This window comes from Equus asinus, chromosome 2 (genome assembly GCF_041296235.1).
Source record: "Equus asinus isolate D_3611 breed Donkey chromosome 2, EquAss-T2T_v2, whole genome shotgun sequence".
Lineage (NCBI taxonomy): Eukaryota > Metazoa > Chordata > Mammalia > Perissodactyla > Equidae > Equus > Equus asinus.
In genome coordinates this window covers 134,524,460-134,546,844 of record NC_091791.1, presented here as the reverse complement: position 1 = coordinate 134,546,844, position 22,385 = coordinate 134,524,460, and the positions used below count along the sequence as shown (strand labels likewise).

Genomic DNA, 22,385 nt, shown 5'->3' with positions numbered 1-22,385 from the left:
AGTGTCTAGGCTCTGGCTTCTCTTCCCTTAACTGTTTCTTCTAATAACTTGCATTGCCTGCCAGCTACTCCTCCCTGGGCCTTCGGGGACTTTCTGAGAGTCCATTTGGTCAGTCATTGGAACTGGGCAAGACAGGGTCCCAAACCTCCACCTGAGGGTCTGCCCTGAGGCCCAACTATGAGCTTTCCTGGAGTTGGCAGTGAGGATGTCTCTGAGGGTCAAAGATAATCCCGTGTCAAAAACACAGCCCTGGGGGGGCTGGCCCCGTGGCCGAGTGGTTAAGTTCGCGCGCTCCGCTGCAGGCGGCCCAGTGTTTCGTTGGTTCGAATCCTGGGCGTGGACATGGCACTGCTCATCAAACCACGCTGAGGCGGCATCCCACATGCCACAACTAGAAGGACCCACAACGAAGAATATACAACTATGTACTGGGGGGCTTTGGGGAGAAAAAGGAAAAAAATAAAATCTTAAAAAAAAAAAAAAAAAACACAGCCCTGGGGGAAGGCAGGGGGGTAGGCAGGAGCCCACAGACCCAGCTGTTCCCTCAGCAAGTGTCCTGCCAGCTGGTTCTCTAGGAACGCCCGGTTGTACGGTCCCCACAGGATGGTGGGAGCTGCAGATGCAAGCCAGCGAGTGGGGTCGGCCCTGTGGGAGCTCCACGTGGGCGAGGTCACCTCTGATGGGACTGCGGAGGGGGCTTGGCCTCCCTAGGAGGGAAGGGGACTTGAATCAGCCTTGGAGGACCTCACCCGTTTGGATGAAGGAGAGTCGGGGTGGGATGGGCAGCCTCTTCCGCAGAGAAGCCGGGAGTGCTAGTCAGGCTGTCCAGCCTTTCCCAGTCTCCTCGCCTGTGCCCCACTGTGTGTCCTCACCACAGCCCTCCCTGTGAGGGGTTATTAATGCCACTTGGCAGGTGAGGAAACTGAGCCCACGGTCCACGACTGCAGGCGGGATCTGCTGATGATGAGGAGGATCATTCCAAGGGAGGCCGTGGGGGGCTCCTAAGCCTCGAGAGGTCACCTGGGCAATGTGTGGGGTGGAGAAGGAAGCGAGTGGAGGCCAGAGATGGTGCAGAGGCTGCTGGAGCCATCTCCAAGGGCTATGAGGCAGGCCTGGGCCAGGGAAAGAGCCTGGAGACAGAGGCCTGGGTGGGACACGGCTGGGCTGATGGGAGGCGCAGGAGGTCTAAGCGAGAAGCATCTCAAAGATCATCCACCCAACTCACCTGTTTCACATAAGGAAACTGAGGCCAAAAAGGGAAAAGGGCTGGCCCAAGGTCACATGAAAGGTTAATAGTAGAGCCAAGTTAGAAGGATGCTGAGGAGCTCAAGGACATTCCCACTAAACATGGGGCAGAGTTTCCTCCTACTGTAGATCCCCCTCCCCCAGGGATCAAGCCCCCACCTGAGGTTATCAGGGGTCCCAGTAAGATCCAGCTTCGCTTCTTTCTCACTGTGGGACCCTGGGGCATCCCCTCCCATCCACTGGGCCCCAGTTTGCTCATGAGGCCATCGGACAAACTGACCGCTATGGCCCCTTTCTGCTGTAAGTGCCCAGAGGAAGACAAGGCTACTCTTCCTTACTCTGGCCCCCCAACCCCCAGTCCAGCCTGACACTGACACGGGGGTGGGGCCGGCCTGCTGGGTCTCACATGCCTGAGGAGTGAGTGCCTGGTCCCGAGGAGGCAACATGATCTGTAAAGGATCCCTGACCCTCTCCTTGTGAACCCTAGAGAGGGCATCTCAGTCATGTGAGGACCACAGTGGGATTAGCCACGCTGAGATGGGAGGCTGGGGAGGCGGCCATCTGGGAGAAAGACTGGGAAGAGGGGAGAGAGGGAAGCAGGAGAGGGAGGACCTCTGGCCTCAAGGGTAGAGAACTGAGCTGCTGGGAAGGGCCCGCAGGGGTCCTGCGGTGGGAAGGTGCCCCAGCCTGGCTCCTTTGGAGGGGTGTGGGGCATGCCACCTTCCCGCCAGCTATAAGTTTCTGAGTGCATAAGCCCAGAGTCAAGGTGAGTAGTTCTGGGGGCCAGGCCAGAGGGGAAGGGGCCTGGGCCAAGAACCCAGGAGAAGGGGAAGATGGGGTGTGGCGAGCCTGGAGAAAAGAGAAGGGAGGCAGAAGGGAAGGAGTCAGGGCCCCCTGCCTGAGAGCTATGCAGGCAGAAGAAGGGTGAGTGCAGGGGGGTTTGAATGACGCCTGGTCATGATAAGAGTCACTGTCAGGTGTCACATACGGCCCCAGGCACAAGGAGACTTGGCATGGAGGGAGAGAAAACATTAAATTTGGAGCCAGACCAGCCTTAGATGTCAGACCCTTCCACTCACTAGCTGTGTGGCCCTGGGCAGGTCTCTTGGCCTCTCTGAGCCTCAGATTTTAGAACCAAATAGCAGTTGTGTGTCATGCTTCACAGTGGGCAGACTGTGAGATCAGATGTCGATCTTACCCCAGACTCTCCCTCTCCCCTTTCTGGTCACCTGGTTGTGCCACTTCTTCACCCAGGTGTATACTCCCAGGCCCGGGGACTGGCATTATTCCTCCTTCTCCCACCCCGGCCACCTGCAAGGGGTTGCATGAAGCATTCTGGGAGTGCCCCGGGCCCTCTAAAGGGGTTTGAGCAACTCCAGAGCCTGTGCAGTGAGGGGACCAAATGGGAGGCTGGGGCTGGGAGGGCAAAAGGACCTTCCCATACCGCTTCACCCCCTCATCTCCCCTCCCCCACTGTCTGATGGGCTATTTGGGGCTCCCCTCCCCTTTCCCAAAGCTCAGGCCCTGCTTGTCTTCTCCACAACAAGAAGCGAATGTTATTTAAAAGGAGATCAGGAGATTTGCCTTAAATAGGCATGGAGTGCTGTGCCAGGGCCCAGGGTGAGGGATGGGGGAGGAGGCCACCCCGGTGGTGGAGAGAAAGGAGAGGAGCTGGAAGAGAGAACAGCTTCCCCAGGGGTATGCACAGCCCTTCACAGTTTACCAAGCACAGTCCCAGGCTGCTGGTGGATGGGTCAAATAGGGCAAATTCCCACCCCACCTCCATTCTGAGGATGAGGAAACTGAGACCCAGGTCAGGAACTGACACGTGCTAGCTACCCGTGGCGTCTGAGGCTGGATGCCATGGTCTTTCTGCTACATCCCCCAGGAGCGTGGAGGAGTTCAGGGAGGCAAGGAGCCCAGAAGATAGGGCCCCCTGCGGTGGGGGTGGGGCTCCCACGACACCTGCCCCCACCATCAGTTCCCTGGCCTTTGGCTCCTGCCCCCGGGTTGCCCCTGCCCGCCCTCCCAGCCCCAGCCTGTAACTGGATGCCCTCCTCACTCTGTACCTTCCCAAGTAAGCTGGGCTCTGCTTACTGAACCCAACACCGGCTGGTGGGGGGGGTAAGTGAGGGGGCACCCCTTGGGCCGGCATCTGCTAGGCAGCTGCGAAGCTGAAGGAGGGAGCTGGAGCCAAGGGGATAAGAGTCCGAGGGGCGAGGGGCGGGAGGTGGGCTAGCCGTCACCCCGTCCCTGCAGGGCTTGTCTGGCACCTGGGGTTCACTTCCCTATTGAGGGTCTCCTTCCAAGCACCTCCCCTTCCATCTTGGCCCCTCCCAGCCATTTATGTCTCAGCAGGTGAAGCTCTTGGAATCATAAAGAAATAGAGACTTGAGTGTGGGGTTTCTGGGACAAAGCTAGGGGCAAGGAGGCACTCCATGCTTGCTCCTTTTTGTGAAGGCCCTCAGCGCTGAGGTGAGGCCTCAGACGCCTGGGCGCCCATCCTGGCTCTGCCTTTTACAACAGTGCAACCTTGAGCCACCCACCTTCTGTGAGCCCCGGTCTCCTCTGTAAACTAGGTCTAAAAATCCCCCTCATCGAGTTGTGGAAGACTGAGAAGAAGGTGGATGGAGGAAAGAAGAGGGGCAGCTAGGACAAACGCACTCAGTGACCAGGACGGGCACTCCTGTCCGCTGGGGGAAGGAGAGGGGACAAGACTTCCTTCTCCCCTTCCCCTTAGTGGGTGGGCACAGCTGGGTCCTCCAGGCAGGAGGACTGTGAAAGGGCATTCATTTACTCTGGCTCTTGTTAATCCTCTTTGTTATTCCCTGGGCCACTTAAGAGGTGGGGAGGGGGAAAGGGAAGGGTGGGGGTGCAGGGGGGCCCCCTTCAGGTAAGAGTAATAAAGGCCTATAGGACCTCGCAAAGAGGGTTTACCTTTACCTCGTGCTCTTCACTTGACCTAACTCCGCTGATGGGCTCTTAGCCCCTTTTTGCTAATGATGAAACTAGGCCTGAGGATTTAGGCCATGTCCAAGGTCACAGGGGAAGTGGTGGAGCCAGTACCAGCCCTCTGCTTACTTTGCAAAAACCCCAGGACACTATAGCTGGGACTTGGGTTCCAGACCCAGCTTGCAGTGTGGCCTTGACCAAGTCACCTAACCTCTCAAGAGATTAGTATTCTTTCCCCATAGGTGAGGATAATGTCCCACAGTCCTCTCAGGGTTATTGTGAAAAACAAACAGGAGAGCTAATGAACACAAACCATGAGGCACTCAACAGACACTCAGTGCAAGCTTCTCAATAAAGGAAACCCCCTCCCTACGCTTACTTGGCACCCTGCTCCTGAGGTGTGCATGTGCCTCACCTAGGCACAGAGACTGGGAGACAAAGGACCTCCCAGACCTCTGGGAAGGGACTGAATGACCACTTGGCGCCACCTAGTGGTCCATGGTGTGTGGTGCTTGGGAAGCAGGAGGGCCTGGCTAGGGTTGGAGGGTCTGAGCATGACTATTGGTCCTGTGTGGGTGGGCAAAATATGCCAGAACCTCAGGCAGGATGAGGTGATGCCCAGCTATGCCCTCTCCTGGCCGCCCCACCGAGAGCAGGGTGAAGGTGGGCACTCCACCCGTCTGCCATCTCAGCTCCTTGAGGTCCCCTGCCCACATCTTACTCCCTTTGAACAGCTCCTGGGAGACCAAGGGGAGGGCATGGGGTTCTAGTTCCAGTTCAGCCAGTACCTAGCTCTCCAGGCCTCAGCTAGCTCCTCTGCAGCATCGAGTAAACATCCCACTCTCGGGACCGGGCACAGTCCTGGTGTTCTTTCATTTCTCAAACATTTTATGAAGTGTCACCTTTCTAAAGTCATCATGCTGAGTGCTATGGGGACACAAAGACATCTAAGCCAGGTCTCTTGATACCAAGAGATCCACCTCCTTCTTGGGGAGACATGTTTGTAAATTGCTCATTACCCTCTGAGGCAGATCACAGCCAGCACTGAGGAGGGAACATTGAGGCGAGGGAGACAAATGGGGGCCAGTGGGAAGTGGGACTTACAGGAGCCTCTTGCCCCCAGAGGGGCTCTCACCCCAGGCTGAGCCCCCTCCAGGATAGGCCTGCCTCCCCCAACTCCCATCTCCTCTTGCTTTAAAGTGCACCATCGAGCTCCATCTTTCACCTCTGTGCCTTTGTTCTAGGTACACAGTTCCCTTTTCCTAAATGCCTTCTCCAGCCTGTCCTCCTGACAAACTCATCTCCAGCCTTCCTTCTGGAGAGTGGAGGGGACAGGGGGAAATCCCTGCGACTGGGCAACTAGGGAGGAAGCAGAAGTCAAGGCCCCCACACCCTCCAGCAGCAGCTTAGGCAGGTGGCAGGCCCATATGGTCCCCTAACTGCAGGCTTTGCATTCTTTCATTCCTGTATTCCTTCCTTGCTATCTGCCTGCCCTGTTCCATGTGCTGGGCTGGGCGCTGGGGCCGCAAGAGGCAGGAGACTCAATCCTGTTCTGAGAAGCTTTGTTGTGCAGGAGAGAGACCCACAGCCAAGGACAGTACAATGTATGCGCTTGGAGGCAGGAACTGACCGTTCTGCCTAGAACAGGGCAGGGCGAGATCCTAGGAAACAGGAGATGATGTCTGAGGTGAGTCTGGGTATTTCAGGATAGAAACATGTAGCAAAGTCAGGAGAGGGGCAAGGCATCCACCTCAGAGCCCCTTTCTCCCACCATCCTCTGAGCAAGCTTCGGCCCCAGCCCGCCCCCACAGGTACTCTCTTACTGAGTATTTAGCTCTTGTCACAGTTTGAGGTCTTGTTAGTTGCTTGCTTGTTTATAATCGGTCTCCCTCCCTTCACTATAAGTGTCTGGAGCAGGAGGCAGGGGCATATCGCTCTGTTTTACTGTGGGGTCTCCAGTGTGCAGCCCAGCGCCTGGCCTATCAGAGGCATTTGATAAATGTTTGTGGAATGAATAACTGGATGAACACACAGGATGGGCCGGAAGTCTCCTGTATCCCAGTATGATAGGATCTTTACTGGGGATAATTTCTCCTTTGTTCTGCCTGTGGTGCTTAACCATTAACCATCCACCCCTGACCCCATGCTTTTTTTTTTTTTTTTAAGGAAGATTAGCCCTGAGCTAACTGCTGCCAATCCTCCTCTTTTTGCTGAGGAAGACTGGCCCTGAGCTAACATCCACGCCCATCTTCCTCTACTTTATATGTTGGGTGCTTACCACAGCATGGCTTGCTAAGCAGTGCCATGTCCGCACCGGAGATCTGAACCTGAGAACCCCAGGCTGCCAAAGCGGAACGTGCACATTTAACCGCTGTGCCACCGGGCTGGCCCCAACCCCTCGTGTTCTAAATGGGGTCGCCAGGCCTTTGTGCCCCTTGGCCTTGAATCTAGAAGCTGCCTGAGGACACACTCTTCTGGCTTTTGCTCCTGAAGTCCAATTCCTTGAGGGGACTAGGGACTATGCTGGGGGGAAGGAGAGGCAGAGAGAAGAGGGTCCCCAAGACTGGGGAGGCACAAGTGATCAGAGGGTCCCCTGGGAGCATCACAGGGAGGTGGCAGGTTCCAGAGGGCGTGGTGTGAGGCCCTGGAGAGGCTACAGTTCTGGGGAAGCTGCTCCCCCACCTCCACTCCTGGGCAGAGTTAAGGCCTGTGGGTGTCAGCAGCTGCTGTGAGGCCCTGGAGATAAGAGGCCTGCTCCCGCAAGCCTCATTCCCTGCCTCTATCACCCTGGAGGGGTGCCCCCAATTCGGACTGAGATGGGGTTTCCCTACACCCTCAGGAGTACAAGTTCTAAGTTAGATTAAATTAGATGTTGAGAAAATAAAGAACTGTGAGGTTTCTTGCCCATCTCCCTCACAAAACAATCCACTGTCATGATCTGGCCTAAGAGGCAGGAATGTCTGAAGCTCCCCCTCATAGCGAACATGTTTGCCTTCTGCCAGGGCCCTTCTGGAGAGCATCTTCTCAATGAGAAGGGATTACACCGGACAGGACGTTCTAGTGTCCAGGCAGTCTCGTGAGGAAGACATCTTAAAGATGTCACAGGGCAAGTCCCTGTGAGACCATGGAGAGTTGAAATCAGTCCCTGGGTGAGGGGAAAGGTCTGGGGTGGTGGGAGGCCTCAGCAGTGTGTGTTGAGGGTGGTGTCAGAGAGGAGAGTCCCTGGAGGGACTCTCAGACGTCCTTAACAGCCTGGCTCTGGGAGATGATGGGAGAGTCATCTCTTGGCAGAAGCCCTGGTCCCTCTTGCACCTTGATGGCACACCCAGCCTCTTGCCAGTGGCTGCAGGGCCTGCGCGGGAGACCAAGCCCATCCAGCCTCATACCTGCCTTTACATCTGGCCTGAGTGACGTGAAGAGGCAGAAGAGTGGCCTGCTGGCTGTGCTCTTTGGTGTCCAGGGGTGGCCACAGAGGTCCTCCTGGCCAGCTGCTCCCAGCTCCACTCCTGCCAGTAGCTCTAGGCTCCCTGGTGCCAGTCGCTTCCAAGCCTGGGTTTCTGGGCTTCATATGAATTCTGCAAGTTAGCCTTCTGTTACCTTCCTCTCCTGTTTAGTTATCCTGAGACAGTTTCTCCTGTTTCCACCCAAGAACCCCCAGATGGTGCAGAGTTGCCAAAAAACACAAGACAAGCCTATCTGCGCTGAACTAGATGGTCCCCACACTGTGTTAAGTGGAAGGAGTGAAGAACGCAAGGTGCAACCAGACTGTAATTCCCCTGAGAGCCCGGCCCCTGTGTGCTCACAGCTGGACCCAGGAGGAGGGCTGTGTGCTATGGCAGATTGGGAACAACCAGACCCTCGAATGGCTCCACATTGAAAGGCCCCCATGGCTGCCCACTTGTTGGGTGGGGGGGGGGGGGTCACCCTAGTGGGCTCTGTTTCTGCTCCTAAGAAAGTCTTCTGTTTGGGACAGAGAAAAGAGTTCATGCCACAGGAAAACAATCAACTCCTCAAGGTCAGGAAGTGTGGTGTCAAACAGGCAGCGGTCCTCCGGTGTCCAGGGGCCAGGCTGGCACCCCTCTAAGCCTCTACATCTTGTCTGCCAAAGGAGCCAACATAGGAACCAGACAGGACTGCCCTACAGACAGCACGGTGATAATCATTGTAGTCATAAATGAGCTCCTGCCATGTGGCTGGCCTTTCTCCCAATAACCCCATGGGAAAGGAAGTTACCACCTACACTTTATAGGTGAGGAAATCCTCTCAGAGAGGTGGTGTAACATGCCTAAAGTCACACAGCTGGCGAGTGGCAAAATCAGGACAGAAAACCAGGTCTATCTCCTGAACTTTGACCGTCACTCAAATTCTCCACAGGCTGTAGCCCTGCCTTCTCCATGAAGCCCACAGGGAAGGTCTGAGGCCTCGTAGCCCCTCAAACCACCACAGCGCTGCGCCCATGTGTCAGTGGTCTCCCCCACTTAACCAGACACCTGCTGAGCACCCAATCTGTACACTGGGGCCCCTGTCGGCTTTGGGAAGACAAGGATAAACTCCTTCAAGCACCCAAATTCTGTGTCCTCCGGCAAACAGCATGGCTTTATTATTCTTGACTGCTCCCACCATCGGGGATTTCACACTTCAGTAGATTACTCTCTGTAGCTCCCAATGCATGCTTCCACCATAACCCAAGTTTACCAGCCAGAATTGATGCCTTTTCACTCAGAAGCAGGGAACCCTAACAGTTTCCGCCAGCCTATGAGGACCCCTGCGCAATTTCCACCAGGACTTCTGATCAACTGTAGCTAGTTTGTTGGTGATCCCCTCCCATCAGCTGCAGCCCCAGCAAGGCCCAAAGTGAGGCAGTTTCAACCGAGGCCTCCAGAAGACCCTAGCCTTCTTCAGATGTTGTGACAGGCCTGTTCCCCACCACGTGAATTCTCTCGTGTGTCCTTGTCTGACTATTGGGTGACGGTGGTTCACCTTGTTATTTCATCATGAGTCACCAACCTCAACTTTCCAAATCACCAATGATACTAACAACGTCTCACATAAAGGTGCTGGGGGCTCAGCCATCAACACGTAAACACCTCTGTGTGCAGCGGGGAGGCAAGCACAGCCTCCCTGGAATGGATTCCCTGGGCCCAGGCAGGGGTGCCTTCTTAAAGAGAGCCGAAGACTCACAGTCCTTACGCAAATCTCAAGTTTATTTGTCTTAAATAAATACGATCTGAGAATATCATTTCAATACCCCCAAATATAATTTCTTCTCCCAAAAAGCAGCTTAAGGTTCGGGCACACAGTTCACAGCATGTGTTCTCACAGTAGGTCCGGAGGGAGTTTGTCCTGGCTGGTGCTAGGCTGGGCCTGGCTGGGAAGATGCCCCCAGGTTCCCTTCCCTGTTTGGGGCCTGTACTCAGCCTGAGGCCCCCCAGGACCCCTACAGCCTGCTCCTGCTCCTGGAGCACCTGTCCTTGCTGCCCCTCCCCTCTGCAGCCCAAAAGGAGCAGCATTCGCGACCATGTGGCCCTGGGGCCAGCCCTCGCAGAGAGCTCTGTCCTCTTACACCAGGTATCCCTACAGGACCATTCCCAACCGGCACAGAAAGGGTTACTCCTGCCCCTAGAAGCAGCTCAGCCAGGGCAAGGGGAGAAACTGAGACACAGCTGGCAAATGGGTGGGAAGCACTCTCCCTTGAACCCTGCCAGGAGGCTTGGAGCCCCTAGTGAAGGGAGGAAGGGACACTGACCACCCTCCCCCTGTTATCCCCTGAGACCCTGGCCTTAGGGTGCAGGAGCATAGTGAGACCATCCTTTGTCTTCTTTTTGTAGCTCAAAGGTTCGGGTCCACGTTCTCCTGGTCTGAGGCTGCCTCATCATCATTTGGGGAGTCCTGGATCAGAGACAGAGAAGCCCAATCGTGGGCTTGTGCTGTCCTCCAGGGCTACAGCCTGGGAGCCAGCATCTCCTTCCTCTTGCCCCTGCCCCCAACAGAGCCGGAAAAGGCTCTGTCACCCCCACTCAAGCGTCCCTTGGCCTTCCCTCCATCCTAGCTCCCAGGCTGCCCATGGCCACATGGCCCACCATTGGGTGACTCCCTCTTACCAGGCTGAGGCCCCTGCCTCGCCACAGGTTGGCATAGAAGCTCAGCACACGGGGATCACAGCGAACCGCCATGGGGTCAAAGTCCAGCACACGCAGGCCCTGCAGGCTGCGGGCCCGGGAAAGGGCTACGTAGGCCTGGCCACTGGCAAACACATGGGCCAGAGAGATCTCCACACAGTCCAGGGACATGCCCTGGGGGGTGGAGGAACAGAGCTGGAGCCAGCTCAGCCTGAAATCCTTTGTGCCCAAGAACCTGACCCCACCTTCCCCAGCCCAGCTACTGCCCCTGGATCTCCTCGCCTAGTCCAGAGATTCTTGAGGCAGAAGGACAGGCTGACAGCAGATGGATGTCTGAGTAGGATGGGGTCCAGGAGACACATCCAGGATAAGAATAGAGGGGTAGAGGTGAAAGGAAAGAGCTCAGGCCTGGGTCAGACAAGCATAGAAATGAATCCTGGCTCTGCCCCTCACTAGCTGTGTGACCTTGGACAAGTTACTTAACCTCTCAGCCTTGGTATCCTCTTCTGTAAAACAAGAATGATTATTACATCTATACCTCTTACAGTTGTAGTAAGGATTAAATTTAACATATCTAGTAGTGGCTCAGAAAATGGCAGGGCAGGAGATGACGGGGGAAGTACACATGTCCAGGAAAGAGAGAGGAGGTGGGATGGGAAATGCACTAAAGAAAGGTTTATTCTACAAGTGGTCTGGTACTTTCCATCCGGGGCAAGCTGAACCCCCAAAAAGCCTTTAAGACCCCCCTTCAACATGCCCCAGGCCTATCCTGTCCTTGCTCTGCTCTGCCCTGCCCACATCCCCTGCACTGGCTGCTCACCTGGCTCTTGTGGATGGATATTGCCCAAGCCAGCTGGAGGGGTAGTTGCTGCCGGCTGAGAAGCCGGCCCCCTGTGGCCTGCACTGTCCAGCGGTCAGCCCGGATGACCTCGGTGACTCCACACAGAAACCGCACCTGGGGCAGCCCTGAGGGAGGCATGGAGAAGTCCGACCCCTCAGCCTGCTTCAGGGTTCAGAGGAGAGGATCCCTCCCCTTTGCATCCTAGCCTTCTCGTCCTCACACTCACCCCTGGGCCCTGCTGCAAACCCAAGCAGCAGGACTGCTTCCCCATCGCCTACCTCTGCCCTCAGCTTCGAACCCGACTACCACCCCTCGGGCGCCATTCACCAGGCCCCGGGACACTGCTAAGTTCTTCACCAGCATCACCTGTAAGAGAAAGAGAACTGGAGGCAGAGAGAGTAGCTGGTTCCATCCAATGCCTGGCCTCAGCTCCAGTGGTTGATGCAGCGGTTCCCAGGGCCTGGGGACTGTCACGGAGGGGCACTGAGTCCTAATCCTTGGCTCGGCCTCCAGCTGACTATGACCCCTTTGGCAAGCTGCTTTATTTCCTGAGGTCTCAGTTTCCCCTTGTGTCAAAGGGGAATAACATTTGCTCAGTTTGCCTCAGAAGGATGGGGTAAGGAGCAATAAGGTAACAGATCTCACAGCGTTTTGAAATTTACCACATCTGCTATGGGGTATGCGTGAGCCACAATCTTGAGGGAGAGCACCCAGATCCTGCCACCCCTCTTCCAACCACACTGTGTCTAAATTTCCCCTTGGATGCCCTTTGGGACCTGAGGAAAGGCTCCCATTTGGCCCACCCCCAACACTGTGGCAGGAAGGAGGACTCTGACAGTATGGGGTACAGTACAGAAGACGACCGCGTCGGGTAGGTATTTCACTCCCTGTTTTCAAGATGAGGAAATGGAGCTTCAGCAAGGGGAAGGGACTTGTCCAGAGCAATGCTGCCTGGAGCTGCAGCTGCAGGAAGTGGAGGGCAGTGGAAAGCTGAAGACAGGGAGGTGGTGGAACAGGAGGGAGAGAGTTGCTGGGTCACAGCTGGGCCCTCTGGCTGTGGAGCAGCCTGGGCAGAGGGGCAAGGATGGGGGAGGCCCAAGCTCCCAGGGTCTAGACCCTGCTTCCCACTCACCTGGGCCCCCAGCTTTAGCTGAAGGAGCTGGCTAACGGGACACTGGGCATCCAGGGTCCGGGCTTGCTCAGGGTCACTGTCCATGGCCTCAAAGCTGTGTACTTCACCTGGGAAAAGAGTTGAATAAACAGATTACACGTCACTGACTTGTCCCTCAGTTTCCAAAAACACATATTAGACCAGGGCCTGGTGGGAGGTAGTGAGGACAGCTCAGGCCTAGTTGGGGCTTTGAAATCGGAGGCCTGGGTTCAAGTGTCACTTCCAGCATTTACTGGCTGAGTGACCTTGACCCACTCAAGGTCACATCACTCAAAGTCACAATTACATCTGCAAATGTAATGGCCTTCATGGCCACAGAGGTTGGCGGCCTAGAAATCCAAATGACACCAAGGGCCCAGGCTGCCTTGGGGGCCACACCTGTCTGATGGCCCCTCCCAGCTGGTCTTGGCCAGTCCCAGCTCCCTGCTCACCTGGTAGCTCCTGCAGCCGCCTCTCATTGGTAAGGGCCACATCATCCTGGTGGGTGCAGAGCCTCATGGCCACAATCCCATCTCGCCCCACCCTGTGGGTGGCAGTAGCCCGGAGCTGGCGGGTCACCTCATCTGAGCACCTGTGGAGGCTGGGCTGTCAGGGCAGAGCCTACCTGAACACCAGGGAAGGCAGGACACGTGGGCAGTATGGCCCAAGCAGCAGGCCATAAGTCAGGCCTGGGGACTGGAAGGGGTCACCGGGGCAAGGTTTGCTGGTCCCCAGGCTGGTCAACTTGTCCCTTCTCCACTTGGACCCTGATATGGAGAATGAGCTTGCAGGTGGTGCTTGGCTATGATCATGGGGGAGCACCCTTCCCTGTGTCTGCCCCCAGGCAGGAGCCAGGTACCCCCCGCTCCCCCCCACCATTGCTCCTGAGGAAGTTGGGTGCAATGAGTGAGCACAGAGGTTTAAGGACCTAGACAGGCACTGATGTTGACACCCTGTAATACTGGTTGCCTATAATCAGATCAACTTCCAAGGTACAATCTTCTAGCCCCTTGCCTACTGCCTTGGGGGAAAAAAATCTAGCCTGTGTTTCTGTTTTGCCCCATCTCAAGCCCTCCTCCACACGGGGAAGCCTGGGGGCAGCAGCAACTCAAGTGGGCGATGGGGGAACAGCTTGAACCACCTCTCCCTGCTCTGCCACTCAGGCTTCCTCTTGTCACCCACGCATGCTGCTGAGTGCTGTGCACCTTCTTCCCTGCCTCCTGTCCCCAGGCATACAAAGCCCCTCATCACCACCCCCTCCACTGTCCTAGCCCAGTCTGACCGGTTTTCAAGGCCAAGCTCTGGGCCATATCTTCCGCCCTCCTGGCCTCCTGTCCACTCCTAAGTTAGAGTAGCTGTAGCATTTCAACCTTTTGTCCTAGCTGGGGTGGGATCATGTCTGCAACTTCCCTGCCCCTACCAAGTGGCCCTACATGCTCTAAGCGTGGAAGGAACTTGGGTTTTAGATTCAGCTCTGGGTTCAAATCCCAGGTTGGCCACTTACTCGCCGAGACTTCACCTCTTTGAACCCCAGTTTCTGCATCTGTGAAATGGGAGTGTTAACATCTCTGAATTCCTCTTGTGTGTCCATCTGCCCATACTTCCCTAAGAATTCCTCTGTGCCAGGCCCTATGCTGGGTGATAGGGACACAACCCTGGGGGAGGCTCGGTCCCAGCACTCACAGAGTCAACATCTCCTATGGGGCCTGAAGCATTTCTTCCCTTTCTCTGGGTCCCTGTGCTCCTCTCCAACCCATGCTTGGATGCTCTCCTGTGAGCCCTTCTCTGTTCACCAGGGCCTACCTGCCCAGCCGCACGGCCTGCAGCAGAGAGACGAAGGTCTGATCCGCCTGCCTCCACACCTCGGTCAGCTCCAGGGTCACTGGGACACACCTCCTCCAGCTCTTGGCCTGATGAGGGAGGGGTGGGGGTGTCAGGGGGGAGAGCAGACTCCTATGGGGGGTGGGGCCAGAGAGTGAGTGGTACCTGGAAGCAGAACTGTGGGGGCTGGGAGCCCTTGGTTACAGGTGGCAGCTGCAGGAAGTCCCCACAAATGATGAGCTGGATCCCTCCAAATGGCTTGTTCTGCTGTCGGACAGCTCTGGAGAGGAGTATGGGGTGCTGGCATGGGCAGGGTCCACATGGAAGACTACCAGAACCCAGCCCTCACTGCCCACCCTGCACATACTGACCTGGCCACGGCCTCAAGCTTGTCAAACAGATCTGCCTCCACCATGGAGATCTCGTCAATGACCAGCCGCTGGCAGTTCAGCCAACCTTGCCGCACACCTGGCCGCTGGGCCAGGGCCACACACTGGGCCAGGGGAGCCTGGCCAGAGCCAATGCCTGTGAATGACACTACTCAGCCTTGGGCTAAGGCCCCAGCCCTGTCTCAACATTGACCTCCCCTTCCCCCTTCCCACAGGCCTGGCTTGCTCCCAGCTCAAGCCCCAGGGGCTCTCACTTACCTGCAAAGGCATGGAGGGTAGTACCCCCGATGTGGCAGGCTGCAACCCCAGTGCTGGCAGTGGCCACAGTGCCTATAGGAGGCAGTGAGCCCAGGATACGCTTCAGCAGATAAGACTTCCCTGTCCCTGGGCAGAAGGCAAAGTTAGGGTCACCTCTCCTCCACCCACCCCACCACATTCTCCCTGCCCTCACTCTGTCCCCCACTACCTGCACTCCCAGTGAAGAAAATGCTCTGTCCTTTCAGGACAACCCTCAACACAGCAGCCTGTTCCTCAGAAAGCTGCGGTTTGGCGGGGGGCAAACTCAGCCTCTTCACAGGCAGGGGCCACCTTGGGACTTCCTGGGGGGATAGGGCTGTCTCAGGGCCTCCTCACACCCCCGAGGCATTGCCCCTCCCTTCTTGGCCTGGGTGCAACACTAGGCCTGGTAGCCCTGTGTGTCTCTGCTGGGCTTCACCCCTTGGAGCCCTTGGTCACCTTTGGTTCACTTGGAGATCTTGCCAATAACTATCAGGGTCCAGGACTCTCCATGAGGGAGGGACCAAATCTGGGGCTCCACTGACCTCTAGTGCCCTGAAGACCCCAGTGTGTGGGTCTGGATTCTCCCTCAGCTCTCTCCCCTGGTTCCCTGACTCTCTTCTCACCCATCCTTCCTTCTCACTCCTCTTCTTCTCACAAACCTGTCTCTTTCACCTCAAAACACCCAGCAAAACCCCGCCTAGCCAGGGCCCCTTCTTGCTCCATCTCCATCTTCTCACCAGCTTAGTCTCAAACCCCTGTGGTCTGCAATCCATCTGCCACAGTTCCAAACACTGTCAAACCCACCTGACTTTGTCTCGCCATCTGATTGGACCTGTTGGCTGCCCCGACACTGCTGACCACTTCCTTCTCTCCAAAAGCTCCTCTCCTCCAGGGAGAGTACATTCCTGCTTTTCCTTCTGAAGTCTCCTTCTCTGCTTTCTCTCTCTCTCCTTTTTTTTTTGAGGAAGATTAGCCCTGAGCTCACATCTGCCACCAATCCTCTTTTTGCTGAGCAAGACTGGCCCTGAGCTAACATCCGTGCCCATCTTCCTCTACTTTATATGTGGGACACCTACCACAGCACAGCTTGGTAAGAGGTGCATATGTCCAGACCCGGATCCAAACCAGCGAACCCCTACCACCGAAGCAGAGCGTGCGATCTTAACCGCTCAGCCACCCGGCAGGCCCCTCTGCTTTCTCTTTTAATGTGGCCTGGGTCTCCTTTTCCTATTCTTGCTTACCCAGCCTCAGGGATTGCACTATGAAAAACATATGCACAATTCCCACATCCCTGTCGTACTCAGAAGTTGGACGGGCCTCTCCTCTGAGATAACCAGCAGCCCCCTCAAATACCGCCACCATCTTCCCCCCAAACTTGGCCTTCCTCAGTCTTCCATCTAGGTGGCACATCCATTCCCCAAGTCGTCCCCCCTTTCCGGTCCTCACGGTGCTGGGCTCAACCTCCGGCCGGGGCTCCGCGGGCCGCTTCACTGGCATTGTGTCCGAGACCCGGGTGGCCGCCGCGCGCCGAAGCTCCTCGGGCTGCAGCGGGCTGATAGTGACAAAGTCGCGGGGCCGCGGGCCAAGCAGCTGCGTGCGTGCGGAGGCCGGAGGGGGACCTGGGGCCGCTGCCAGCTTGAGGCGCAGCGTGCGCAGGAAGCGGCGCAGGCGGTCCGGGGGGCAGTCGGAGAGCAGCAGCTGCACCGCGCCCGCCCGGGGAGCACCCTCGGCCGCGAGCCGCAGAGTGCTGCGCCCGGCCGCTGCGAAGCGCGTGAAGAGGCGCGCGGCGCGCAGGGGGAAGCAGCGCGGCCGCCCCGCGGGCCCTGGCGCCTGCAGCCGCAGCATCAGCTCGCGGCGCTCGTTACGACCCAGGCTCAGCTCCGCGGTGCGTAGGGCCTGGCGCCTTCGCGGCTGCCCGCCTGGGCTCAGCTCCTCCACAGCCACGCGGCACCGCAGCTCCGCGTCCTCGCGCTCCGCTGCCTCTGCCTGCGTCCCCAACGGCATCGCCACCGCCTCTGCAGGTCTGCAAAAGGACCGGAGCACAGGGGTCACGGGGACTCAGAGGACATAATAGGTGGTATAGAGGCTGTGAGGGGGAGCCCTCTCAAGGCCTTATAGGGTCACGGAGGCTGTCATTGGTAACACGAAGAGGTAACACAAAGAGACGGTAAAAGGGCCCTGGGACCAACCGGAAATTCACTTAGAAATTACTGTCCTACACGATAATTTCCAGAGTAGCGTTAAATGCACCCCGGATTGGGGGCCCTCGGCTGTAGTGCAAGGGCTGCGGAAGAAGGGCGCCCCCGCACGGAAAAGAAGCCTGCTTCCTAGAGATCCAGTGTGGGCACGGGAATCCTCAGAGTCCTCTCCCCAGGAAGTAGAGGAATCTCACGTGGGGAGATGAGCGGGAGACGTATGTAATAAGCGCCTTCTGTCTTCCAGGTAGGTTCACTGGTTTATATGCAGCCAGGCAGGTCTCATTATTCCCCATGTACAGAAGTGGAAACAGGCTGGGAGAGGCCACAACGGCTGGCAGTAGTCAGGGCTAGTGTGATTCCGAAGCCCTGGAGCTTCCCATCTCCAAGGTGGGGAAAAGGTAGAGAATATTTGGCTAGGGAAATCGCGGGGGGACCCTGGGGCCCAGGAATCCGCGCTCCCTCCGTCTGACCTACTCGTCTGCAACCTCCCGGCAGGGACCCCTTGAAGAAGCAGGCTCTCCGGCAACTCACTTGCGCCGGCACTCCGACGAACAAACTGAATGGAGCCGCCTGGCTAGCGAGGTTCGGGCACTGGGAACTTTCAAATCCTAGCAGTAGAGAATCATCCTATCACCGGCCGGATCTTTAAATTCTCCAGCCAATCAGAGATAGGGGCGTGACAATGGGCGTGTCTTTCGTTGAGTTCCAACTCCCCGAGCTTGGGCTGTACCAATCGCACGCCGGAGGAAGGAGGCTTCCCGTAGAGGCCGAGCGTACCAAGTCGCGAGGAGGAGTGGGCGTGGTGCAGGGGGCTGCGGGGAGCCGGGGGACCCGGGGGAGCCGAGGCTGGGCTGCGAGCGGATTCGGGTCGCCTAACGCAGCTCTGAAGATTTATTTTCATAGCCATTCCTCCAACACGCTCCCTCTCCCGTCTCGCCTTCACAGGGCTGCTCAACTTGGCCTTGAAGAGCTGCCGCTAATCCCTCCCACCCCTGTTTCCACTCAGGATCATCGCCCACTGCTGAGCAGACCACCCTAAGGCCTGCGGTTTCCGCGGCCCCCGCCCCCCAACTCTTTCCACCCTTCTCTGCCTTCGGAAGGGTCATTTTACGATTCTGTCTTTCTGACCGCGCTGAGTCCCATCAGTGAGGGACTCAGACCCGTGCCAGGTTCTTAGAGAGTACAAACAAAGGGTGGGAGCTCCTGTCTTCAGGGAATTCTCTCTCGTTTTGCACTGGATGCTTGGGGAGTTTATTTTTTAGTTATCTTTTTTTCCCTCGTTGAAGCTTGGAATTACTTAGCTAAAAGGGATCCTACAGGTGAGTCCAGCCCCTTCATTTACTGAATTGCCCTTTTTGCCAATGAGGAAACCAAGGCTCCAAGAGGTTTTACCAAAAGTCACACAGCTTGTAGATAGCACAACAAAGCCTTGAACCCAAGTCGAACCCGGCCTAAGAGCCTGCGTGTTTCGCTCCTACACCACATTGTTCCCAGGTGACTGGTCTTCATGAAGGGAGTCCAAGCTCGGACTGGAATCTCAGCTCCTGATGGCCACTGCAATGCCCCAGGCCTGTCAGTCAGATGTTACCTTCAACAAGTTTCCTTAATATCTCAAGCCTTTGTTTCCTCATATGTAAAAATGATAGATAAAAATGTGATGATAGCACACCTCTGTGAGTATACTAAAAACCATTGAATGGTTTGGTTTAAATGGGTAAATTGTATGGTATGTAAATTATATGTCAATAAAACTGTTAGAAAAAATCATGAGAAACATTTTTCCTCTTCTCTGTTGTCTGGACATATGAGTACCAGTGGCATAGGTCATTACATTAAGGAAAACTTTCAAAGTCACTGTGGTAGGCAGAAAAATGACCTCCCTAAGATGTCTACGACCTAATCCCCAGAATTTTGCAAAAGTGATAAATTAGGATCTTGAGATGGGAAGATTATCCTGGGTTGTCTCGGTGGGCCCAATGGAATCACGAGGGTTCTTATAAGGGAAAGAGGGAGGCAGCAGTCAGAGATGGAGATGTGATGAAGGAGGCGGAGAGGGGTGTGTCTGTGTGTGTGTGCACATGTGTGTAAGAGAGAGAGGCAAATTTGAAGATGTTGCTGCTGGCTTTGAAGATGGAAGCCAAAGAATACAGGAGACTTCTAGAAGCTGGAAAAGGCAAGGAAGTGTGTTGTCTCCCCAGAGTCTCCAGAAGGAATGCAGTTCTTGATTTTAACCTGGTAAGAGACATTTCAGACCTCCAGAGCTGCTAGATAATAAATTCGCATTGTTTTAAGCCGCTAAATTTGTAGTAATTTGTTACAGCAGCAATAGCAATGAGAAACAAATACAGTCATACAATTAGAAAATGAAAAGGCTGGGATTAGGAACCCAGGTCTGTCTGTTTCCAAAGCCTGTATTCTCTCTTCCCACTACCCTCTGCTCAAAGTGGACCCAGCACACTCACACAGCCTGCACCACCCGCCCCCTTCTCTCTGTGCAGTACCCCAGACCACCTCTAGAGAAGGCACAGAGACTTCCACATAGATTTTCCCTCAACATTTTTTTTCTTTTGGCTTTCAAACTTTTTAAAATTGTGAAATATACATAACATAAAATTTACCATTTTGACGATTTTTAAGTACATTGAACTGTTGTATAACCATCACCACTATGTATTTCCAGAAAATTTTCATCACCCCAAACAGAAACTTTGTCCCCATTAGACAATAACTCCCCATTCCTCTCTCCTCTGAGTCCTTGGTATCCTCAACATTTTATTCTGAAAATATTCCAACATATACAGAAAGGTTGAAAGAGTTTTACAATGAACACCCATATACCTACCACCAAGATTCTACAATTAATATTTTGCTGTATTTGTTTTATCATGTCTAACCATCTATCCATCCCTCTATTCATCAATCCATGTTTTTGTTATGCATTTCAAAGTTGCAGACAACAGTACATTTCACTTCTAAACATTTCAACATGCATAGTATTAGCTAGAGTTTAGGCTTACCTTTTTAACGTAAACTTTACATGCAGTGAAATGCACAAATCTTAGACATCATTAGAGGAGTTTTGACAAATGCATATGCCTATGTAGCCCAAACCCTTATGAGGATATAGAACTATACTGTCCAATAGCGTAGTCACTAGCCACATGTGGCTAATTTAAATGTAATTAAAATTAAATGAAAATAAAAATTCAGTTTTTCAGTCGCACTGGCTACACTTCAAGAGTTCAATAGCCACATGTAGCTAGTGGCTACCCTATTGGACAGCACAGATATAGGACATTTCCTTCATTGCACAAAGTTCTAGGAACATTAACATCACCTAGAAAGTTCTCTAATGCCCCTTTCCAGTCAATCCCCAACTTCAATCCTCAGGCAACACCTCTTCTGATTTTGTTTTCACCGTGGATTATTTTAGCTTATTCTAGAACTTCTTATAAATGGAATTATACCATATTCTTGTGTGAACTGGCTTCTTTCACTCAGCATAATGATGTTGAGATTCATCCACGTTGCTGTGTGTGTCAGGCTGGTTCCTTTTTATTGCTGAGTAGTAGTCCCTTGTATGGATATACTACAGTTTATCCATTTTCCTGTTGATGGATATCTGGGCTTTCTGTAGATTTATGCTTTAACTTCTTTTGAATAAATACCTAGGTGAGAAATTGCTGGGTCTTGGAGGAGGTGTATATTTAGTTATATATGAAACTGCCCGAGCTTTTTCTAAAGTGGTTGTATGCCCACCCAGGTTTTTGTAAGAACGACACAGAGTCCTTGCAGAGAAACGAATCTGATGAATAACTAGATACGGGCTCGGGTGAGTTAACGGTCCTCAGGCTCCGCCCTCCTCCCCGCCCCAGCGCTGCCTGCCGCCAGTTGGATCCTGATTGGATGGTGGAAGAGAGAGGCGGAGCCAGAGGGACTTCCCACGTCTCCGGCCGGACTTCCTCGCAGTCAGCTTTGGGAAGTCTTCGCATCCGCCGGATGCTCTGCTCGCTGCTGCTGCTGCTGCCGGGGCCACTTCGGTATAAAGCGGAACTCCGCTCTGCGATCTCCTCGCGTAAACCGAAGCCTGGTTTTGACGCAAGCTCCCTGGAGGAACGAGTTTTCTTCACCAGGAAATTTCCTCCTCCAGAACTCTTTCCATACGTCGTTTTGGTTTTTGTTTTGTTTTGGGTGAGGAATGTTGGCCCTGAGCCAACATCTCTTGCCGGTCTTCCTCTATTTTGTATGTGGGTTGCTGCCACAGCATGGCTTGATGAGCGGTGTGTGTAGGTCGGTGCTTGGGAGCCAAACCTGGGAACCTGGCCACCAAAGCGAGGGAACTTAACCACTATGCCACCAGGCTGGCCCCTCCATACGTCTTATCTGCTCTCTCTCACTGGTGGTCTCAGTCCAGTACCCTGCTCATAGTAACAACAAGAACGACAGCACAAGGCTGGGCAGTTTATAAAATGCATTTTCGGGATCCTCTCATTTGATACTTAAAAGAGCCCCTCCCGTGTAGAGTCCTCTCTCTCCAAGCTTTTGCCCGCTGCCTTTACAACCCTAAGCTTCCAAGGACAATCTTGTAGAGGAACTGAAAGGGTGTTTCATGGTCTTCTAGCTTCCAGAGCACGACTTCACCTCGCATTGCTTCACCACTGGGCAGCTGTGCTCATTTTATTGAACCTCTGGGACAGGTGATCCTCTCTCCTTCAAATCCTCTCTTCTCTGAACTTCCGCAACACACTCCCCTCCTTTCTTCCTGCATGTTGGCTGCTCCTCTTAGATCTCCTTTGCTGAGCCAACCCTTTTTCCTCAACCAGACTTTATCTGAGGGCTTTATCATTTTTTTTTCTTTTCTGATCCCATGGTTTAATTATCAGCTACATGCTGATTCCCAAAATTACATCTCCAGCCTGTCCTTCTCCCCTAAGCTGCAGACTGTGTCTCCAGTTTTCCTCCTGATATCTCCAAACAGATGCCTAACAGGCATGTCAAACTCACTTTCTCCAAAACAGAACTTTTAATCTCCTTCTCCAATACCATATAAATCTGTTTTTCTCCTGTCTTCATCATCTCAGTAAATGGCATCATCATTTTTGGCTCAAGTTAAAAACCTACACCAGGAGCCAGCCTGGTGGCACAGTGGTTAAGTTCTCACGTTCTGCTTCGGTAGGCTGGGATTTGCTGGTTCGGATCCCGGGTGTGGACCTACACACCGCTTGTCAAGCCATACTGTGGCAGGCGTCCCACATATAGAGGAAGATGGGCATGGATATGAGCTTAGGGCCAGTCTTCCTCAGCAAAAAGAGGAGGATTGGTGGCAGATATTAGCTCAGGGCCAATCTTCTTCAAAAAAAAAAAAAGAAAGAAAGAAAGAAAAAGAAAACC

The 22,385-nt window shown here is 54.5% G+C and overlaps 1 protein-coding gene across 5 annotated transcripts; it reads right to left on the bottom strand.

Annotated features, from left to right (window-relative positions):
- Positions 1–4,151: 4,151 nt before the first annotated feature.
- On the bottom strand, positions 4,152–17,621 carry PIF1 (PIF1 5'-to-3' DNA helicase). Of its 5 annotated transcripts, none has more exons than XM_044764723.2 (13): positions 17,526–17,621; positions 16,243–16,819; positions 14,984–15,116; positions 14,776–14,901; positions 14,500–14,653; positions 14,294–14,408; positions 14,111–14,217; positions 12,760–12,899; positions 12,290–12,396; positions 11,436–11,523; positions 11,137–11,282; positions 10,299–10,490; positions 4,152–10,086 (listed from the first exon to the last, which is right to left on the bottom strand). In XM_044764723.2, exons 2-13 carry the CDS (start codon positions 16,798–16,800, stop codon positions 10,027–10,029), a joined length of 1,926 nt encoding a protein of 641 aa, XP_044620658.1. In that variant the 5' UTR covers positions 16,801–16,819; positions 17,526–17,621; the 3' UTR covers positions 4,152–10,026. The 5 variants fall into 5 exon arrangements, with proteins under 5 accessions (XP_044620658.1, XP_044620656.1, XP_014685394.1 ...); XM_044764721.2 differs by having other exon boundaries at positions 17,189–17,612; XM_014829908.3 differs by having other exon boundaries at positions 17,469–17,595.
- Between the last annotated feature and the right edge of the window lie 4,764 nt (positions 17,622–22,385).